The sequence below is a fragment of the Grus americana genome, chromosome 19 (assembly GCF_028858705.1).
Source record: "Grus americana isolate bGruAme1 chromosome 19, bGruAme1.mat, whole genome shotgun sequence".
NCBI classification, from domain to species: Eukaryota; Metazoa; Chordata; class Aves; order Gruiformes; family Gruidae; genus Grus; species Grus americana.
The window spans coordinates 9,687,945-9,708,325 of NC_072870.1; the positions used below are offsets into that span (position 1 = coordinate 9,687,945).

The 20,381-nt window shown below is 35.1% G+C and overlaps 1 protein-coding gene across 3 annotated transcripts in view; it reads left to right on the forward strand.

Moving 5' to 3' along the window:
* BRIP1 (BRCA1 interacting helicase 1) overlaps nucleotides 1-5,172 on the forward strand; it is a 63,044-nt gene extending 57,872 nt beyond the window's left edge. For all 3 annotated transcript variants that reach the window (XM_054847922.1, XM_054847923.1, XM_054847924.1), the window contains 3 exons: nucleotides 452-534; nucleotides 2,223-2,549; nucleotides 3,299-5,172. In XM_054847922.1, the coding sequence (XP_054703897.1) occupies nucleotides 452-534; nucleotides 2,223-2,549; nucleotides 3,299-4,170 (1,282 nt within the window). In that variant the 3' untranslated portion in view covers nucleotides 4,171-5,172. The remainder of the gene's footprint in view (nucleotides 1-451; nucleotides 535-2,222; nucleotides 2,550-3,298) is intronic.
* Nucleotides 5,173-20,381: the final 15,209 nt, after the last annotated feature.

Sequence of the window (20,381 nt, forward strand, 5' to 3'; positions counted from 1 at the left end):
AGTGGCATCATTCATTTCATTAGCAAAGAGAGTTAAGAATAACATGCAGTTTAGAAACAAAAAAGTGCGTACTTATTTAAAAAAAGTTGTTTGCAGTTGCATCAGTCCATTTTCTTCTCTCTTACACTTTTACATGTTCTCCTTTCAGTATTTATGGTACCCAGTGGAAAACAAATTATGTGGTTTGATTAGCTGCTGAATATTTGTGTGGGTTGTTTTCTTTTAAATTTACCTGGTTGTCTGTAGTAAATTCAAGAACTGAAGGAAAATTAAAGCTTCCATGACAACCATAACAATTTTTGGTGCAAGACAATAGGAAAGCACTTGCTGTTTAATTGCGCATATTCTAGCTGACTCATTACAATCCCTGGTGTCTGATCCCCACAGTTTTTTTTTTTTTACTATATGCACTTTAATTATATATACATTCTTTTTTGTTGCTCATTTATAGGTGTATAAGACATAGGAATGACTGGGGTGCTCTTATTTTAGTTGACGACCGCTTCCGGAATAACCCTAATAAGTACATAACTGGTAAGCTGTAAAAATGTTTCTGGGAAAGTTTCTAATATTAACAAATAGTGAAAAAATCAAGATTACAGAAATATGGTTATACAGATCCAGCTGAGTAGGAAAAGTCATCATGAAAGATATCCATTGAACCCAAATTGTGCAGTTGAAACTGAAAACTTTAAAACTGTACCCTGGTGTATTGCTAGTTCATTAAATACACTGAAACACATTGGTACCAATGTTGAGTCAATTTAATTTCTTTCTCCTTTTCGATCTACAGATAATTATATAGGCATTTCCATGTGCAGAACTTGAGAATTCTTTTTTAAAATGAGGCCTATAAAACCTTAAGGACTCTTAATCTTTGCATATTAAATATATGTAATTACGTATACATATGTGTGTGTCTATATATGTGTATGTATGAAAAAATAGTTACTGGATTTTTATTTGGACTTTCAATAAGTCTCTAGTGGATGTATACTTTCTGCCTATAGGGAGCTTTAATGATTAGGGTTAGCAGTTCTGAATTTAACATTCTGGCCTTTGGGGTAAGAACAGGTAAAGGTTCTGCCATTTGGAACCACCAAATGCTCAATACGCAAAAAGTATTTTCTGTTTGTAGTTTTATACTGACTAGAAATACATGCATATTGTGCACACTACCTTAATAAATAAATAAAAATGGAGAAAAAATTAAAAGAAATTGCTTAGGAATGCATTATGTATCCTAGTTCCTGCCCTGTGTAGAAGAGATGGGCAAAAAGATGATGTAAAGAGATAATGTTGCAGTCTAGTCAGCAGGTGGAGCTCAGCTGCTGTAGTAAAAGTCAAACTGCTTTTCTGACATGCCTGTTTGTACTAAAAATACATTTAAGTTATCTAAGTAGACAGAAGTAATTCATATAGTAATGCAAATTATCTTTATCTTCAAAACTTGATAATATTAGTACTTTTTCTACAAACTAAAACTTCACAGAAGAATCAAGTTCTCTGTTGGTTTTTTTAATTATTATTTATATTAAAAGAATATTTAAATGGGTTTAAAAACACTTTTTAAAAATCAAGAACATTAGTTTTTACTTCATTCTTGTGTATTCCAACATCATCTAAACAGCTATTATGCTCAAGACATCTGGTATCTGAGAATTTAAAAAATGATTGCTGTAAAAGAGCATATTGTGTTATATTTTAGCTATTGGACAGTTGTGATTCTTTCTGAATATCTGAGTTACTGTTACTTAATCTGAAATACAGTTGTAGAGCTTCATTGTATTCTAATGTTTGTCAGACCCTGTCAGTATGATAATAAATAGCTGTGCTCTATGTAAGTTGCTGTTTAATAATTCATGATAACAAACAAAATGAACATCCAGGCATAAGAGAAGTATAATGATGTTTTTGTAATGACACAGTTTGAATTAGAAAAAGTATTAGTGAAAAAGGCAAGGGTCTTTTAATAAAAAATAATTATATTTTTAGTATTACTCAGCAAAAAACTACCATTGATTAAATTTAAGTTCCCAGCCCTGGAAAGGAAGACTACATTATCTTACTTTCATGAGTAACTTGAAATCTTTATGAATCTGTCTATACATATGTAGAAGTATTTGCAATATTAGGGGTACTATTTACTCATATGAAATACCTGATATAGATGATGTAGTTTTGTAGTAACACTCTGGTTTTGTTTTTTTTCTTTTTCTTAGGATTATCAAAATGGATACGTCAACAAATCCAGCACCATGAAAATTTTGGTAGTGCACTTGAATCCTTGCATGCATTTGCTATAAGAAACCAGAAAAGCATTGATTGTTCATCAGAGTGCAGCACTGAATTTCTCCATGTACCTTCAAATTCAAAAGTCCTGTCGCAAGCATCTCAACAGGAGGCAACTATTCATCTGTCACCAGATGTTCCTGCTAAAAGCGAGGAACAAAATTTGGTTCCAGAAACTAATTTTGCTACAACCATCAGCTCTGCTAATCCTACAGCATCAAATCAGCCAAGTAACATCATGGCAACAATGAAACAAAGTAAGTTCTTTTCCTGTGCGAAAAACTTCAATAACAATTTCAAATGTGAAGTTGCATCTTTTTTGGAAGAAACAAATGTTTTTTAAAATTATAGAACTGCTATAGTGCAAAATTATAATTATTCACGAATGTGTATGAGCTGTGCTCAACAGACTGAAATTAATTGTCATTCCATCTGGTTGTCTTAAAACAATTGATAATGTTGGATAAGTTCATAGTAGAATCGAAAATGTTTTCACTTAAATTTCTTTTTCCATTGAAAACTATGAAGATAATTTAAAATATATTTGAAACATGTAAAGATTAACATTATTGCAAGATGAGTGCCTTGGTTCAAGCTACATCTGTTGTTTAGACATTGCTGTGATACACCTTTCATATAATGTCTTCTGGTACCAGCTTTACAAGTAAATATCCATTCCTAAATTTTAGGAAAGCTTATGACTTCATTTCAGGCAAGAAAGATGTAAACAACATAAGAGCACAATAATAAAAAATTGCGAATTTAAAATCCAGTCATACTTTACTCTAACTTTACATATGCCAGTTAATCTATTGATTTAATTAAGACAATTCATGTGCAAAGATAGTTGTAACATCTGGGCTTTTGTTTGTATTGGATCTTAATGAGTATTATCAAATAACTGTAAACCTAATAAAACAGTGGTAATTTTGATGTGCTAAACATGCTGTAAATCAGTGGGGGGAAGGCATATACAATTAATTAATGTTTTGTGATTTTTTCACAGGTGGCCAGAAAGCTGATGTAGAGTGTCATTCTCACCATGTAACACAAAGAAGAAAACATATGGACTCCACGCCCAAAATGCCAGCAACTAAAATAGAGAGAGAAAAAAAGAACGGTTGGACTAATGCGGGTATTATGAAAGAACATTGCTGTGTTAAACCACTGACTTCAACACCTTTGCCTGTAGCCAAGAACTGCACGTCCACAGCTAGTAGCAAACAAAAGAATGTGAACAAGGCTAGTGAACTTATTGATAGTGTAAATCAATGCCAGTCATCATTAATTTCAGAACATAAACCAAGTGGATCAGAATCATGTTTGGAAACAACTAATTTTTCAGTTAAAAATACTGAGGCTTCAGTTACTGAAGAGCATCCTGATAAGCTACAGCTTCAAGATGAGCCCTGCAGTGAGTTTCCTTCAGCAGGAGGGAAATCTGAACTTTCAATGTTAAACGTATCTGCAGAAGCTGAAGATGAGGATGAGAGTATCTACTTCACGCCAGAACTCTATGATGATGTAGAATCAGAGGAACAGAAAATTGGACCACTGGTTCCAACCTGTAATGCAAATGAGAATCAGATTGAATGTGCAAAATCCACAGTCGCTGATGATCTTTTTGCAATCAACACCTCAGAAACGCTAAGTGTGACTAAAAAAATGATTGACGATGATGGCAGAAGCACAACTTTACATGGAATAATGCAAAATGAGGAGAGTAAGAATAGTGCAGTTAATGTAGAGATGACTAGTGAAATAGAAGCAGAGCAGATAGCATCTCAAGAGATGGACACCAAGAAACAGAAAATCAGTCTTTCCAGATCACGAAATAAAGGTGTGTCATCTTTTCTATTGAACAATACTGGCACATAGTGACACCTTCTGTAGGAAACATAGTGAGCAGCGTTTATAGCATAGCCTCACTATAGAGCAGTGGCGGCTTTCTGCTTCTCATTTCATATATGCTACAATCAGACTTGGGTTTTCATTATACTTTTTTGGTTTTCACTGTGAAAGTTAGGCAACGTGCAGTTTTCTATAGATATAATTAAGATTCTTCATCCTACCTGTGTGGCAACAGGACATCATGTATGGAAATTCTAAATAGAGGCCCAAGTAGCATTTGACTTGTAATTACAAGCTGAGGAGGTTTGTCTATTACAGATTTAATTAATCTGCCATTAAATACAATCAAACAATTGGGTTTTTGTCAGAAACAAAACACCCATATGATCAAATTACGGTTTTCTCCATTTTTTAGGACTTTTCTTTCTTTCTTCCTTAATTAAATATGTTGTAGAACAGCATCTTTGAAGATCAGGTAACATGATAGATTGAGCCTACATACTGAAACAGGTGTATTCTTCAGTACGTTGTTTCCCTCAAATTTCTTTTCTCAAAATGTCTATCAGAAGCTGTGTAGTGGTAGTATAGTAGTATTTGAACATTTTGATATTTGATGATGATGATAAGCTTCTTCAGAGGTCTTTGTTTTATATAAAAGTTAAAGTTGCTTTAAAATTTTCTTTTGTGAGAGGATCTAATTTCTTTTGGTCAGATTCTGTATGTATTCGTATTGAAACGTGTACTCATTTGTATGCCTACAAACACATTTTCTATGCCATATATAACAATGTAAATTGGAACATAAAGGTCTGTAAATCTTTCTCAGTCTACTTTTTTTGGAAGTATTTTAAACATTTTTTTTAATTTATTGCAATCAAACCAGCCAGGATTTTGCTGTAATAAAATGTACTATGCCTGATTTTTCAAGAAAAGATCATTCATTTCCATCATATATTAATATGAAGATGCAGAATTTTTACAATCTTAAGATTGGTTCATAGATATTTATATTTTGACTGAAAGCCGGGATGAAATTGTTAACTGGTCATTGCCCATAGAAATTAATCTAAATAACATTCTAATGTCCCACTCTACACAGCTGTGAATGTGTTCATATCAAAAGGCTTTAAATTGTATCCTTTCTTTACACAATAAATGCATCTTTAGAAAATTAGATACTCTGTTTGCAAGAATGGCAAGGATAGGGTTGAATTTCTTTAACAAGCATTATCTTGCAGTACTTAGTGTAAGGCATTTGGTTAAACTTGTTCTTATGTTGATGCCATGTAAGGATCATGTTTTCTTGGTTTAGGTTCCCTGGTATTCACTTAATCATGGGATGCCGATGGTTTTGAACTAGTTGATAGGGCAGAAGCAAGCTCTTATATTGACAGCAATTTAAACATATGACACATCTAAAGATAAAAATACTTCATTTAGATTTAAGTAATTGATTGAATATCAGCACTTAGTAGGGTAGGTGTGGTTCTGTTTGTAAGTGGCTTCTGGACTATACCTGTCCCCTATCCCACAGCAAATGCCGAGGCAGCCTGTGGCCTGTCACTGTGCAGCTACGCTCCCAGGAGTTCATCAGCTTGATCCTCCTGAGTCTCTAATGGCTCAGTTTTCTTCAAACAAGGCTTCTGTACCAAACCACTTTTTATTTTGATGTATATCCAAATAGATTATAGAAATCACTTAAGCTTTGTGGCTTGTCTGCTCATCTCATAGACCACTATCCCTTGTTAGTCTTTCAGAAGATTTGTCTGTCTTTAAATCCGTAACATTAAAAGAAAAACAGAAAATCCATCTTCCTTTCCTTATCTGGAGCAGATTGTTCCTTTCTTGATCTTGTGTTGTGTATTACTTTGAGTAGAAATCCTTTAAGACATGACCACCTTCATGTCAAATATTTTGCATTAATTTATGACGTCTACATTTTATATAAAATCACTCCTCAACCATTATTTTTTAAAATATGTATTGAAATATTAGCATTTGGCCTACTAGATACTAGATTTTTCTTGAAAAATCTCTCTCCACAAATTCACTAAACTCAAATCCTGACCATAGGTGTGTTGCTTGGGACAACTGATGGATAATAATCCTTTGTATTACTGATGGGTTTCGGGGAATAAGGGGTGGATAGTTTCTTTTGGTGTAAAAGCTGTTTAAATTCAATCTTAACTTGTCTTCATATCTAACCAACTATGGTATTTAATATGCTAGTGGTAACAATATGTTTTATTTCTATAGTTAATATATTTAAGGCGATTGCCGGTATTAAATTAAATACTCTGCTGCCCAGCCTGCAAATAGAAGGGAAGTCAATGTACCAACTTTCCTTGAAGTATTTGTTTGGTCTTCCCAAATCTATAAAAGCTAAATTGTGGACAATTCCTCTTATTCTTTGATATAATAGCTAAGTATTATCTCTTCTGTCTAAAATAATCATAAAATCTTGAATTTATTAAAGGATTGAAAGTTCAGAGACAATGCAGACGAAGAAAAGCTACAGTTAGGCAAAGTACTTACACCTGTAAAAGAAAGGTACCATGTAGATAGAACAAAGTACCTATTTTAAGTGGCTACTGTTGAATGTTAAGGTGCAAGGGAAATAAGAACCATTTAATATATAATCTTTCAAGTGAAATAATGCAGACTAAATAGTTTGTTCATGATCTGTATGGTTTGCTCTAGATCTTTGATTTACATGCTCAGTAGATACCTTTATTTCTCATGGGAAACAAAAGGCTGAGTGTTTTCGAGTCCTGTTAACATGGGCAGAAGCTGCAGATATGGACTGCTACGGAGTCCAGCTCATAACTCGTTACAAATGTGGTTCCTGTTTCAATATAAGCAGTGCTTCCAATTTCTGGTTAGTATGTAATTTTTAGGGCAGGATTTGCAAAGTGTAAGAACATAATCGAACTGAAAGTCAACAAGAGTTGGGCACCTGTCTTCCTAGGCTCCTTTGCAAAATTCCAAACGCAATCTTTGATAGCCTGGAGCGTTATACACTATAAAATACCTCATATTTTAAATGAAAGTATGTCTATTTAAGTTAGGTTAAGTATTTTTAGCATGATATATATTTTAATTACTAGCTAATATAAATGATAAACATTGATTCAAATAGATTTGAGTATTTCAAGTATATATCTCTGAAGCTGTTTTGATATATTTCTTTGTGTTTATATTTAAATGCTTCAATCTGCATAGTTGTATAGTTACTATATCAAACTATTATTTGCATGAATTTGTATATTGTCTTGTTAGAAGGAAACACACCCCCAGCCTTGCAAGAAAGGACTTTATTGTATTGTCTGTGGAGCTGAAATACTGCCAGAAGCAGAGGGTAAGATCTATGGAACTGTCATTTGTTTCAGGTTGGGAACGATAGGATTTGTAATCCATCTTTTTACTTTCGCAGTTTTGGATACTGGAAGGATATTTTAGAATAATTGGTTAATTTCTCCACTGGACATGATAACTAGATAAATGAATTGTTAGAAATGCACTGGAGACCTGCAGAAAATCTTTTTCAGGGGAGAAGAGATAGTTTTCACAATAACACAACTATTTTTACTTGGCATTTCAATGAAAATAAGTTACTGCTGATGTCGTCTCATTCTGACCTATTTCTGTGGCTTGATTCAGTGGCCCTGATACACTGACCTATCTTTAGGTACAATGGGAATCTGACTGGTATTTAAGAATTAACTGAAGGCAACTGGTCCTGACCTTATGGGAGGCTGAAAAAATTATTTGTAACATAGTGGCCCATTCACGGGGGTATGTTCCTTCTCAGGATTAGGTGTTAATTTGCTACCAGTTGCTGTGAGAAGTTTGGTAATATCTTGGCACAGTAACTCTGTGAATCTAATACATGTTTTAATGAAACTGTCAAAAGTTCTACTGAAACACCATCTGATCCCACTGTTATTCTTCAATATGTAACCTACCTTGTATTAATTTAGTTCGCTTTTTAGTCCTTAGTTGACCCATTGTACAAAATGTAGGTTAGATGTTCTTGGAAATTCTCTCTATGTTTTTGTGAGGCACTTTAATTTGGGAAATCTAAAAGCTAATAATGGTAATAACAACTCTGCTACTTTTAAAAAATACACTGTATCTTCAGGCTACTGGGCGATGTGTGGTAATGACCTAATTACAAAATGTTCTCATGAGTTACATGCAGAAACAATTTGATAGAGACACTTAATACACTCAAACAATGTCTAAAACATTGTCCTCCAGGAGAATTTAGTGAGGATTTAACTGGTACCAGGCTTTGCAAATCTGAAGGTAAGAAGTCATTTGCTTTTGTGGGCCTTGCGAGTATGTCTTAGGACCTTGAAAGCAAGCCAGAATGCTACATTTTTAGGAGGTGTTAGTAATGATATGGAGGGTGAGATGGAGAGCTGTGCGTTAGACACAGAGACCTGTTTCTTGTCCAGCGTCTTGTTTACAGCAGTCCCTTTGTTATGGGACCCTTAAACATCCCCTCCCTTTCTCTAAGGTTCCTTCACTGCCCCAGAAGCTCATTAAGTGATGAAGCAGGCATGGAACTGTTATCAAAGAAGTCACACTAGCAAGAAAACCCCAACCCTCTCAAAGTCATCCTCTTCAGGCATAAAAGTGAGGGAGGCCAGGCTTAATAGGCAGGAACTGCTGTGTGCTAGTGGCTTATGACTCTGTTGTGTGATGTAGCTGAACTGGACGTCAGGTTATAAAGCTAGACCAGACATTATCTGGATCAGATGAAATGAAAAAATGACAAATCTCCTCTTTCGCAAACCACGCCTGAGGTTGGGGGAGTGTGGGAGATATCCCTATTGCTTGTGGACTCATTAAAGTCATATGCCAGCTAGCAAAGACCACGTTGCCTTACGGGTAAAGGGGTGCCCAGGTGATGGGGGCCGCTTCTTGCCTCTGTTTTCCCAGAGCAGCTGTAACATATCTCTTTTAAGACTTGTGTAATCTCATCAGTAGACTCTCATTCATTTCCTGAATATTAATTTATCAGCATTGTCCTATCTTCACAATTTGGTATAGAATCCGTGAAATGGAATCACTCTGTATTAAATGAAAGCATTCTGAATCACTGAGGTACTTTAATACCTACAGTTACCAAGGTGTCCGTTGTCAGCAAGAAGTTTTATGCTGTTTAAACTGAATCTCAGCTGTCAGTTGATTGATGAAAGTTAAAAAATCTGCCCAGTTTGAAGAAAATGAAAAATAAATGACTTTATTCAAAGTGGATTCAAACTCACTGGTCAATTTGGTAGTAATAACAAGGGGAAAATTATCTGTTGAAAAGTAAATTTTGGACACGTTAAAAAATTTAAATAAGGCCTTCTTCCAAGGTCCATTTACATCAATAGAAGTCTTTTCACTGACTTCAGTGGGTATTGGATCAGGGCCTAAATTACCATCTTGTAAATGTGGAAAGTTTGCAGTATGTTCAAACAGTACTGTATTCAAAACCATGTATATATAAGTCTTACACCCCACTTTTTAAATTATAGGAATTTTGAGAAAAGCTTGCTACAGTAATATTGAACTGAAAATAATCTGGAAACTCTTCAGAAATACTAATATAAGAAGTAAAGAATCCATTAATAATTGTATGTGTGAACTAGATGCCATTTCAGAAGATGATAATATGATGTTGATCATCTCCGATGCTGCAAGTCTTAGTCATCTTAAAGAAACTTTGAAGGTTTATCAGATGCCAGTGAAAAGTGAAGGTAAATCTTACAGATTACTGATAAATACACCTAACATTTATCAAGTCCCTTTAGCTTTAAATTAAATACAACACATTGTTTTCTTTCATTTCCTGCAGATGCTTTTGATTTTGGTAATATGTTTTTAATCTCTTGATCTATGTGAGAAATATCCTATGGAGAGGACCAGTATGAGTCTCTTGCCCCACTACTACTTACTCTCCAAAATAGCACTGTACAGGTTTTGCAGATATTTTTAATGAACAGTAATTTTAAGCCAAGAGAAACATGTGAGCTTTCAAGAAGACTATAACCTGTCTCTCATGGAATTGTTATAGAAAATGTTCAAAGCTTTACTAAAGCTTTGTTATAATTGTTTCCTTGTTAGGAAATTTCCTCCTTGTAAGGGGCATTGAATACCATGTTACAAATCATGCACTCTACCTGTTTTCTTCTCTGTTAGCCATTGGCTGAGTGCAGTTGCTGCAAAGACTGTTTTCTTTTTTGTGTCAGTAAGGTCTAGGTATTGATTTTTGCCTACCTATTGGTCAATAATTCTGACTTCATTTTTTTGTGATCTTCATCTCTTAGTATCTTGCTTCATTACATCTTTGTTCAAGAGATTTTGTTTAATGATGTTTTGTTTATTGCCACAGTGGTGGTTGAGTCTGCATTGTTCTTTGACTTCCACACCTTTTCCTTTGCTCCTACTTAAGTTTCTGTAAGTTTGAAGGAAGTCTGATGTGAATTAAATCTTCTGGCTATTTACTCTCTCCTTCAGGGACATCTTTCCTTTTCATAGCTTGTTGAAATGAACATTTTGCTTTTTAAAGCAAATGAAATTTTTTTTCTTAAATGAAAATATCAAATCTTTCAATGATACTGGTATTTTTGTGTCCTCTTGCCAAGGATTGTGAATGTTTCTGAAAATCCCAGGAAATACTTGAAAGGTGACACAAGCATAGAAGCAATACTACCATGCTGAAAGATTTTAGTGACAACCATAAACTATGTCTGACCTTATATAAATGAGGAAGATGATTTAAAGCTTATGAGGAGAAGGTTGGCTATTTTATGGAGTGAGGAAGCTGAAGGCAGTAGAAGCTTACTGTCCAAGGCACAGCATTTGGCTAGAAAGCAGATAAACAGCAAAACCATGTGGGTCAATGGGTTTTTTGAGGAGACTGGAAATACAGAAGTTGGAGAATTGGATATTGACAGTGGTACTTGGCCAAAAAAGTATATACACTTATTTTCTCTTAACTGGGCCATTCACAAGACTTACAGCCCTTGCCCTTGACCTTTTGGGAAGTTGATGGTAAGATTTTTCCTTTGAGATGCCATCTAGTTCCCTCAACCATCAAACTGAGAGAGACAGAACTGGTTGACACATAAAAGGAGTGCCACACACAATTTACTGTTGACTGGAAGCAGGCAAAACTCCACTGAGATCTGTTGAGTTCTGCACATTTAACAAACACTGAAGGTGCACACCAGTTTACCTTCCACTCCCAAATTTCTTGGATCCTTACGTACTGTTCTGATCAAAAAGAAAAGATTAGGATAATGAGAACAGAATCATTTACATTTCTTATAACAAATGAAAGTCCATGAATTGGAGGCATGCGCCCTTCAGCCCCAGTGGTTAAAGGAGGGCTCTGCAGAAGCAATGCATTTGATATGAAATGATTCCAGGTGTCAGACTGTGGAATGTGCCATCCTTTAGCAGCATTCAGGTGACAGAGAATGAATGTTAGGGACTTCCTTTTGTTTGTGTCTGGGCAGTTCTGGTGTTAGGATGGCACAATTAATCATATGTGATTTTTGTCACAAGGACTTTTATTTTAGAAGTTGCTGAGGCTGCAGAGATTAGTAAGTGTTCTTGGCCATGTTAGTTTCTGGCAAAATAACAACATTTCATTTTGAAATGTGAAGTGCAACTTGTGATCTTTCATCTGTTTTAAAAACTGTCTTGATGCCTATGTAAAGCCCTTTTTCTTTCTTTTTGAAAGACTCGAATGCCAGTTTATCTTTGAATGCTATTTGGAATGAGAAGGAATATTCTCTGACAAGTTACTTACAATGTAGGAGCTGTGTCATTCAGTCGATTTCTCCATGTCCTTTGATAGGAGCTGAAGTTACTCATTTCAGTAATAAAGTGCAGTCATGGGTAAGTCAAATTAGTTTATTTTGTATATTAAAACAATTACTAAATAATTTGTATAATAAATATTAAAATAATGTTTCTGTAAAAGGTAGGAGGAAAAATTTATCTAGGTGAATTGTATACAATTTCATCTTAATTTCTACCACAGAGATTTTAAATTATAGTTAAGAGCTGAGTTCAGGTCACTTAATATATTTGTAATTGTCCGTACCTGATTTGATGCAGTGTCCATGTTATATCTTATGAAAAGGGATAGGAAAATAGGCAGCAGCTATGCATGTCTTACATGACAGAAAAACCAGAATAAAACATATTTGCACAAGTGATATAGTCAGACCTGAATTTTCAGACATGTAGTTTTGTTATTTGTGGCACTAACAAAAATGTTAATCAGACCCTGATGGATTAAAGTGGACAAGGTCTAAAGGAGTCAACAGGAAGAAAATTTTTTCTAGGTATTGTATTTCCAACAGGGTGAGCAAACTAAATTCTCAATAGAATTCTTTGAAATCTAGACAAGAAAGCTATGTGTATTTTTACTGTACTCTTAGTAATGCCTTAGTTTAAGATAAAGGCAGAGGGTGAAGCTCCATCCTGAATGAGCTGTGCAGGTAACCTTAGGACACCAATGCCTTTCCTGAATTTGTCTTCATTTATACTCTTCGTTTATAATTGCATTTAATCAGAGATTTTTGAGACTAAAACTTTGCCAAAACCCGAATACAATCCTTACAGTTTGGCCTGTGTGCATCATTATCCACTTGTACAAGCTATTTGAAATGCACTATTTGACAGTGTGATGATGGAACAAAGTTTATGAAGCATTATAAGCCATGAATGTTGTATTTCGAACACTATTACTAAGATTTCACGGTACTTTAGCATTCATTTTATATCAAAGGTAATGAAATGTTACATTGAGGGAATGTATACTGAAAGAATATGAAATAATGGGTTCCTCTGAGGTATAATGAAATGATTTCTTCTTTTATCTCTTTAACAGTCTTTTTCCGTACTTTTAAAATAAGGGGCTCTGTCACACTGCCAGGAAATCAGAAGCATTGTGTTCCACTTCTTTGTTGCTTCCCGTGACTGGCTGTGCAAACCAAACGCTGTCAGCACTTTTATTCATACTGCTGGCTAGGTAGGCAGCTGAAGGGGAGACTGGGTCTTTCATCCCAGGTGCATCAAGGACAAATGTGTAATCAGCTGGTATTAGGTTTAAAATGTTGTGGTTTTGTTAGTGTAAAATAAACAAGTGTCATGTTCTTAGCCTACCTGTAGATTTAATTACCTCTGTTTCTTTTAGCTAGAAAGACACTGTTAATTGTTTCAGGTTTTCTGAGTAAGTCTCTTCTTTTCTTATATTCTGTCTTGGTAAACTTCTAGGCCTGGAAGAGCAACACAGGCTAAAAAAGACCACATCTGGCTTTGGAGAGTCATTCTGAAAGCTAGTGGCTTTCAGTAGAGAGACATCTAATCTCTTAATGCATGTCTTTGTTTCAAGGAGAGGCTCAGGGAAAAAAATATCCCATCATCTTCAATAGACCTGTGAAACAATTGTCAGAACTGGCATCTCTGCTTTGGATCTGTTACAAATTGTATGCTTTAAGATTAGATTAATGTACCAGATGACTTGAATGTGAGAGTTGTGGCAGTGAGGAAAGAAGCTACTGTTTTTCATTTTTGTGTGTGTGTGACAATTATGTTGCTTATTTAGAAAGGTAGAATGGACTGGGGATGGATGATGGTAGAGGTAAATACAGCTTTAGTTTTATCATCTCCTTCCTTTAAATCAAATGGCTGTTGTCATCTTGTAATTTGGAATACAGGAATGTAAATGAAGACATATAGAATGAGTCAAAGGAGTTTAAAATGATGATTTATTATATGCTATCATATACCAGAGTGAACACATATGCATTAAAGTGAAGAAGCTGCGATTAAGTCAGTTTCAGCTCCCAGTTATATGTTCTTGAATACAAGATCCTGCTGTTGTTGAGCAATATATTTGTAGAGATAAAATCAACATTGTAGTTTATACTGCTGCCTACCCAGTGTTAAATCATGTACATTGTCATGAGGTATCATATGTCATCTTAAATTACTTCGTGTCATGTGCTGTCTATAAATCAAGTACAGTTGGTTCTGGAAGGCAGGGAATTGTTTGTTTAATAGAAATCACATTGCTATAGCAAAGCAAGCTTAAAATAGAATCACTGGATTTAATATCTGTAATTTACCTCTGGATTTGCTAATCATTTAAAAAGGCAACATTGTATTTTCATGACTTAAGTTTAAGGTGGGATTAACAAATTACGTTTTGTAAATATTTTTTTTACCCTACCTTTTTATCAATTAGACATTTATATTGAAAATCAGATTTTTAAATTTACTGCTACATTTCTACAAATTCAATTACATCATGTGTTTACCATTGACCTAGAAACCTCCATTAACTTATTCAGACTTTATGTGAAATCAGTGGCATATAAATTAGTATTTTTTATATTGTGTAAAATACTCTAAATAATTGTATATTCCTGTTTGCAGTCGTCTTTGTGAAATGGTAACAACTTTACAGAAGACAGTACTTTGGAACTTACAGAAAATATTTTGGTACCATAAATGTAGAGGACTCGGGGTGCTTTAAGATCTAGCTTAGCTAATGTAATAAATTGTCATATGTTAAAAGGTGAATGAAACTCTGACAATTAAATTTTTAAACTTATTAAGGAGTTGTTGCTATAAGTGATTAGACAGTCAGCTGTTGAGACAGTAGCTTTTATATAACAGGATATTATTTTGTTCATCATGTTACCACATTTGGCAAACTTTTATCTTAATGCGCCTATCGGGAATACCAGTCTGACCTCAATCTGAGTAAAGCCTTAATAGTCGACGTGAGGGATGCTTGCAGGAGGTGGCACGGTCATTTTCGCAGACTGTATATTTGTTATCGCATGTTAATCAGATTCATCATTCTGTTTAATAAAGATTTCATCTGCCACGCGAATGCATAATCGGCTATGTCTGAGTGACCGCCTTTTGTCTTGAGCAGATTGCTAAAACTGTATTAAGCATCATTAGACAAAAATGACGACCTTATTAATTTGTCCTTTATGTGTTTTCCAGCAGATTGGACCTCATTATTATGCAAACAGTACACAGAGCAGCACCAGAAGTAGCTCATTAATGTTTCTTTCCCTTAGTACGTAACAGATTATTATTGTGAAGTGTGCATGAAATAATTGCTAATTATGTGCCTTAAATTGTACAGTGATTGTCTGTCTAGCTTTTTTCATGTGGTTTAAGAGCACTGTAGAAGGCCATCAGAAGCTACAGGTTAACTGTACTGAAGCAAGTAAACCAGAGGAAGTGAATCACAAAACATGCATTTTATCACACATTTTCCTGCCTATAAAGAATAATTAGGACAGCTATGGATTGCTTTGTAGTTATCTCTAACTATGCTTCTTACTGTAAAAGAAATGACTCTCAGCTGGCAAATAATTTAACAGATATGTCTGCCAATGATGCAGGCAAGTTTGAACTGTGGACTTCTAGTAAAAAATCTTGTAGATTCTGAAAGGGTAATTCTTGAGTTAGTATGGTTTCCTTATTTACACACTGCTAACATCTTACATATTTCCAAACACCGTTCTTTCTACCATATGTTTTCCCAGCTACATTTTGCATTTCTTACAGCTCTCTATTCAGTATAATTCTCCTTAAAATTTGTAAGCATGATAGAAATTACATGTTAGGATTTGGCATTCATCTGTAGTTTCACAACTTTGTGCTAAGTGTGTAATTGGTTTAAGCTGGTAGCGCTTCATACTTATCCACGGCACATCTTCTGTAATCTGTCTGCCACTGTAGCTGATAAGACTTGGCCACAACTGAAGTTTTTGCAGCGCTAGAAATAAAATCCTGATCCATTAAGGGTTTGCGTGGATTTAGCTTTATAATCTGGTTTAGAAATTGTGAGTGGTCAGATCTTGGATACAAGCTTTGTTGTCGAAAAGATGCCATGAAAACCATTACATCAGCTTAAATTTTTCTTAACGTTGCTTTTGTTGACAATATAACCTAAAAGATATAGTGACTATTTCTGAAGAAAAGTATTTGTGACTGGCAATTATTTATTATATATGAGCATTGAAACAGATATCTTTGGGACTTAGGAGGATAATAAAACTCATCTGACATTACTTACAGTAAATATTTTCAAATCTAACTGCATTTGGTTGGTGTTAGATAGTTGCTTATGTCAGCTGATACCACCATTTAAATGTGGTGGCTGCTTCATACAATACAAGGTAAAATAAATTGAGCATGCTAGCTGTAAATTATTCTTTAAAAATTTCACATGTAATAGATCATTACTAAATATTTATGAAAGACAGATATATCTTACACTTCCAAAAAATCAAAATGAAATTCTGTGGAGAACAAATTCTCTTTACTGCACTGTTAGCTGTTGGGCATATGGACATTTACTTGATAAATCACTTGACTGATAAAAATTGAAAATAGTTGGTGTGGCACTGCAGAAATAATTATTTATTTTACTTGGATTATTTGAAATGACTGGGAATATATTGCTATGAAAATAGAGGTTCTGCAACCATGACTATAATAATTTTTAATAAATGCTTTCTAAATTATCAGTGATAATATTGGACACTGATGCATATGTTTGTAATATAACACAAGCGCATATAAACACGCTCCTTTCTATAAAAATATGCATAAGCGTTGCAGCTAATTGTTAAATCAGGCTGAAAAGGACTTGTATCCGTAACGGTTTGGCACTGCGCTGTTCCTCTTGCTTCCCAATCTGTATTTTTCTATCCCTATGAAATGACATTTTCTGCTCTGCATTTTTTCTTTCCTTGCTACTTTGAGTTGAACTGATCTGTTTAGTTATCCATTTAAATTAATTGTCATGACTAGATCTAATTGTCTTATTTTCGGTGTGTGATTTTATTTCATGAGAAGGACTACACCCCCACCCCCCTGGAGCACTTGCAAAAAGTTTGTAGAGAATTTCCAAGAAATAGTGTGCTGACAGGCCAGGGGATATTGGAACTTACCTGACTTTATGTTTCAATGGATTAAATATTTTCAGAGAGTCTGTATGCACACCATCGGAAGGGAAGAGCCATAGATGACCTTGAAAAAGGTCTTTTGTGTTGCTTCTTTCTGCTGGTGCCAGAATCAATTGTCTCCAAGGAATCACCTGTCTGAATTGCTTTATTTATGCTTGGCACTGAATATGGTTATTTTCACTTGGCCAAAAATGCATTTGTTCCTCCTCTCTCAGTGAGGAGGTGATGCTTGCTGTGGTCACTGCTGTTTTCAACTGACACTGCTGCTTCAATTATATGAAAGGCATTGAAAATACTTGCAGGCTGCCTCTACCTTTCTCATTAAAAGAATGTTTGCAGGCTCTTTGTGAATATTGTTGTTTGCTGAAGATACGGCCTTATGAAAGAATTAAAAATGGGTTAAGAACTCTGGGAAGAGTAAACAAGGTTTTCGCAAATGCATCTGTGGATACTAGTGTATGCCATGTATTCATCATCATACCCATGCTTACGATATTCTTTGATAAGGCTGAAAGCTCTATACCTATTCAGAACTTTATTCTATTTTGTTCTTTAGTTAATTCCTTGAGCACTATATTTAAGGGAAACTAAATCCTATTTAGTGAGAAATGCATGTCAACCTCTGAATGCTGGCTTGCAGTTACTAGTGCTTTTGATGTCTTCTTTTTTTGAGACATGAATTTTCATTCTCTTGAATTATAGTAGCAGATACTTAAAAGTTTACTTGCACAAATGCATATTTCCATGGTCACTGACAAGAAAGGATAACTCTTGAGTAACTACTAAGTAACTAAGGAGTGTATTGCCCCACAAACCTAATACAAGGAGGGATGCAGAAACTGGCTTGTAAAGCACAGGAATGAAGCCAACTCCTAGGACATGGAATCCATTCTTTCTCCTGGATATTGTCATGACACAATTTATAGACTTTACCCAATCTGATTTTTAAATTCCAAAAGTACCATTTCTTCTCTTTCCACAGTTTAATTTGCATTAATCATAAATGCCTTCATGCATGTAAGGTGTCATTAGGAGGGTGAATAAGAAGATACTATCTGCAAAGTTTTCAGTAGGTTGATGACAGCCGCATTTCTGTCTCCTCTGATAGACCTTGCCGCATGTCAGAAGGTGTTAGACGTGGGTGAGAAAGCTGGTCAGCAGAGGTGCAGTCTAGACAAGAGTGAGAGTGGTTGGGGGGAAGCCAGTAAATGTACTAATATGTTATCTTCCCAACCTGGAAGTTTGTCTTTCTTGTGTGGCCTGGGTTAGAGACAGGTTGTGTAGGTTCCCCTAAATATTGTAGGATGATTTCATAGCATCTGATATGAAATCCTTTTACCGGGATGGTCTCTTAGTTGAGAGTGGTTTTTATCACTGATGCTGACAGATTCTCGCCATTTAGACATGGTACTAGATCCATAATCTCGTGCCTCTGTCACTCGAGGACTGCACTGTTACAACGGACCAGGCTGGGAACAAGCCTGCGGGCATGCGTGAAAGCATGTCCTCTTGTGGGGGCTGCTGCCAAAGTGGTCTTCTGAGAAAACCTGCGTACAGGGGAGAAAGGAGACTTTGGTGTTCGTGAGCTAATTATTTTTTTAAACTCAAGGCTGGACTTCCAGAACCACTTTATGTAGTCTTTTTATTTTTTTACAGATAAATAGCATAAATGAAGCACTAATTAGTCTCCTACCTCCCTGCTCATGCTGGCATTTTGCCTGACAGAAAAATTCTAAGTTAGTTGTCAGGCTTATTTGAATTCCACTATATTGAAATTTGCTTTTAAAAATATATCATTTCTTTAAATGTTTTTGAGAGAGAGAGATTTAAAAATACAGGAATGAAAAACTCGTGTTAGACTTGCTCAACATATATTAAAACTTTCTTAAAGTGCTGAGACAGTCACCAGCACTGTGATTTATTGTCTGCCTAGTACTGGCAATCAAGTGATCTTTCATCGGACAAGGCCAATGCTCACTGAAGTTGAGAGTGGCAAAACATAATCATTTTTCTTGCTTCCTTTGCAGTACAGCTCTATTGAGGCAAAAATAGAGTAAAGTTTTGCTTATATAAACTCAGGACATCTTTGCAGGGGAAGCTGGCTGTGAAGGAAAGCCTGTCCTGGAAAGTTTCTGTCCTTCCCCTACTCCTAGGTCTCAATTTATGCCTCAGTCTGTTCCTCTGCTACATTAGGGCAAATCTTTGAGAAGGTGCATTGCAAAATGCATCCCTGGAATGATTTGGATTAAGAATATCGCCATTTTTGTGGGATTATTTTTATACTGGATCATTTCAGGCATCTGATTTGTGGTACAATCCCACAAACGGTTTTTATCACTAAAGTGAGATCTGGGATGTGGAGAAGCAGAAAGTTAGTGCGCCAATAGCTGCTGCTTAAAAGTTATGGAAAATTTACAGTAGCAGCTGCTGAAATTACAGATTCAACATTCCAATTGTTTTATATTCTAATGAGCAGCCATTGTTACGAGCTAGTATTTTATACTGATTATGTCAGCCACATAGCGCAGCTGCCACTGACCCCTCAATCAGCAGTAACAAAACCCCTCTTTGTTATCACTATGGGAAAGATCTTGGCCATTGTGGGTGTGAATTCAAAACAAAATAGCAATCATGCACACAGGAAAAATTAAAAGCTTCACGATTCATTGACAGGAGTCTAAACGTCGTGTATAAATGATTATAGTCAAGTATTTTTTAAAATTGTACTTTACTGTGCCTTGTTACATAATTAAAATATAGATGTAGTAGTTAAAGCATCTGAATGCTGCAGAACTTTGATTCACTAGATGCATCTAAACTTCTCATCATTAATTTTGTCTAGTGACCTCTCCCTCCTTGTAAATTTCTGTTCTATTATAAAATGTAAATCTCCAATCAAGGTAAGAGCATTTGTAATTTGACTTTTCTTATATTCTGAAAGCGAGTGTACTTTCAAGTAGTTTGACACTAAGTTTACTAAGTGATAGCCATTTTTCACACTTTAAGAGCCAAGTGGCGTAATAGAATGAAAGGGTGAATTAGATTTGTTGCAGATGTTTTCTAAATCAGATACCTCTGGGTTCTGTAAGCCATTCCTCCTTTCTAGGAAATTAGAATAAAATTGACTTATATAACATGAAAATAGTATTGTAGATTTACATAATTAAACTCCATGGTGTAGATCAGAGCAGGCAGACGGTGGTATGCAGTGGGGATATTCTCTGT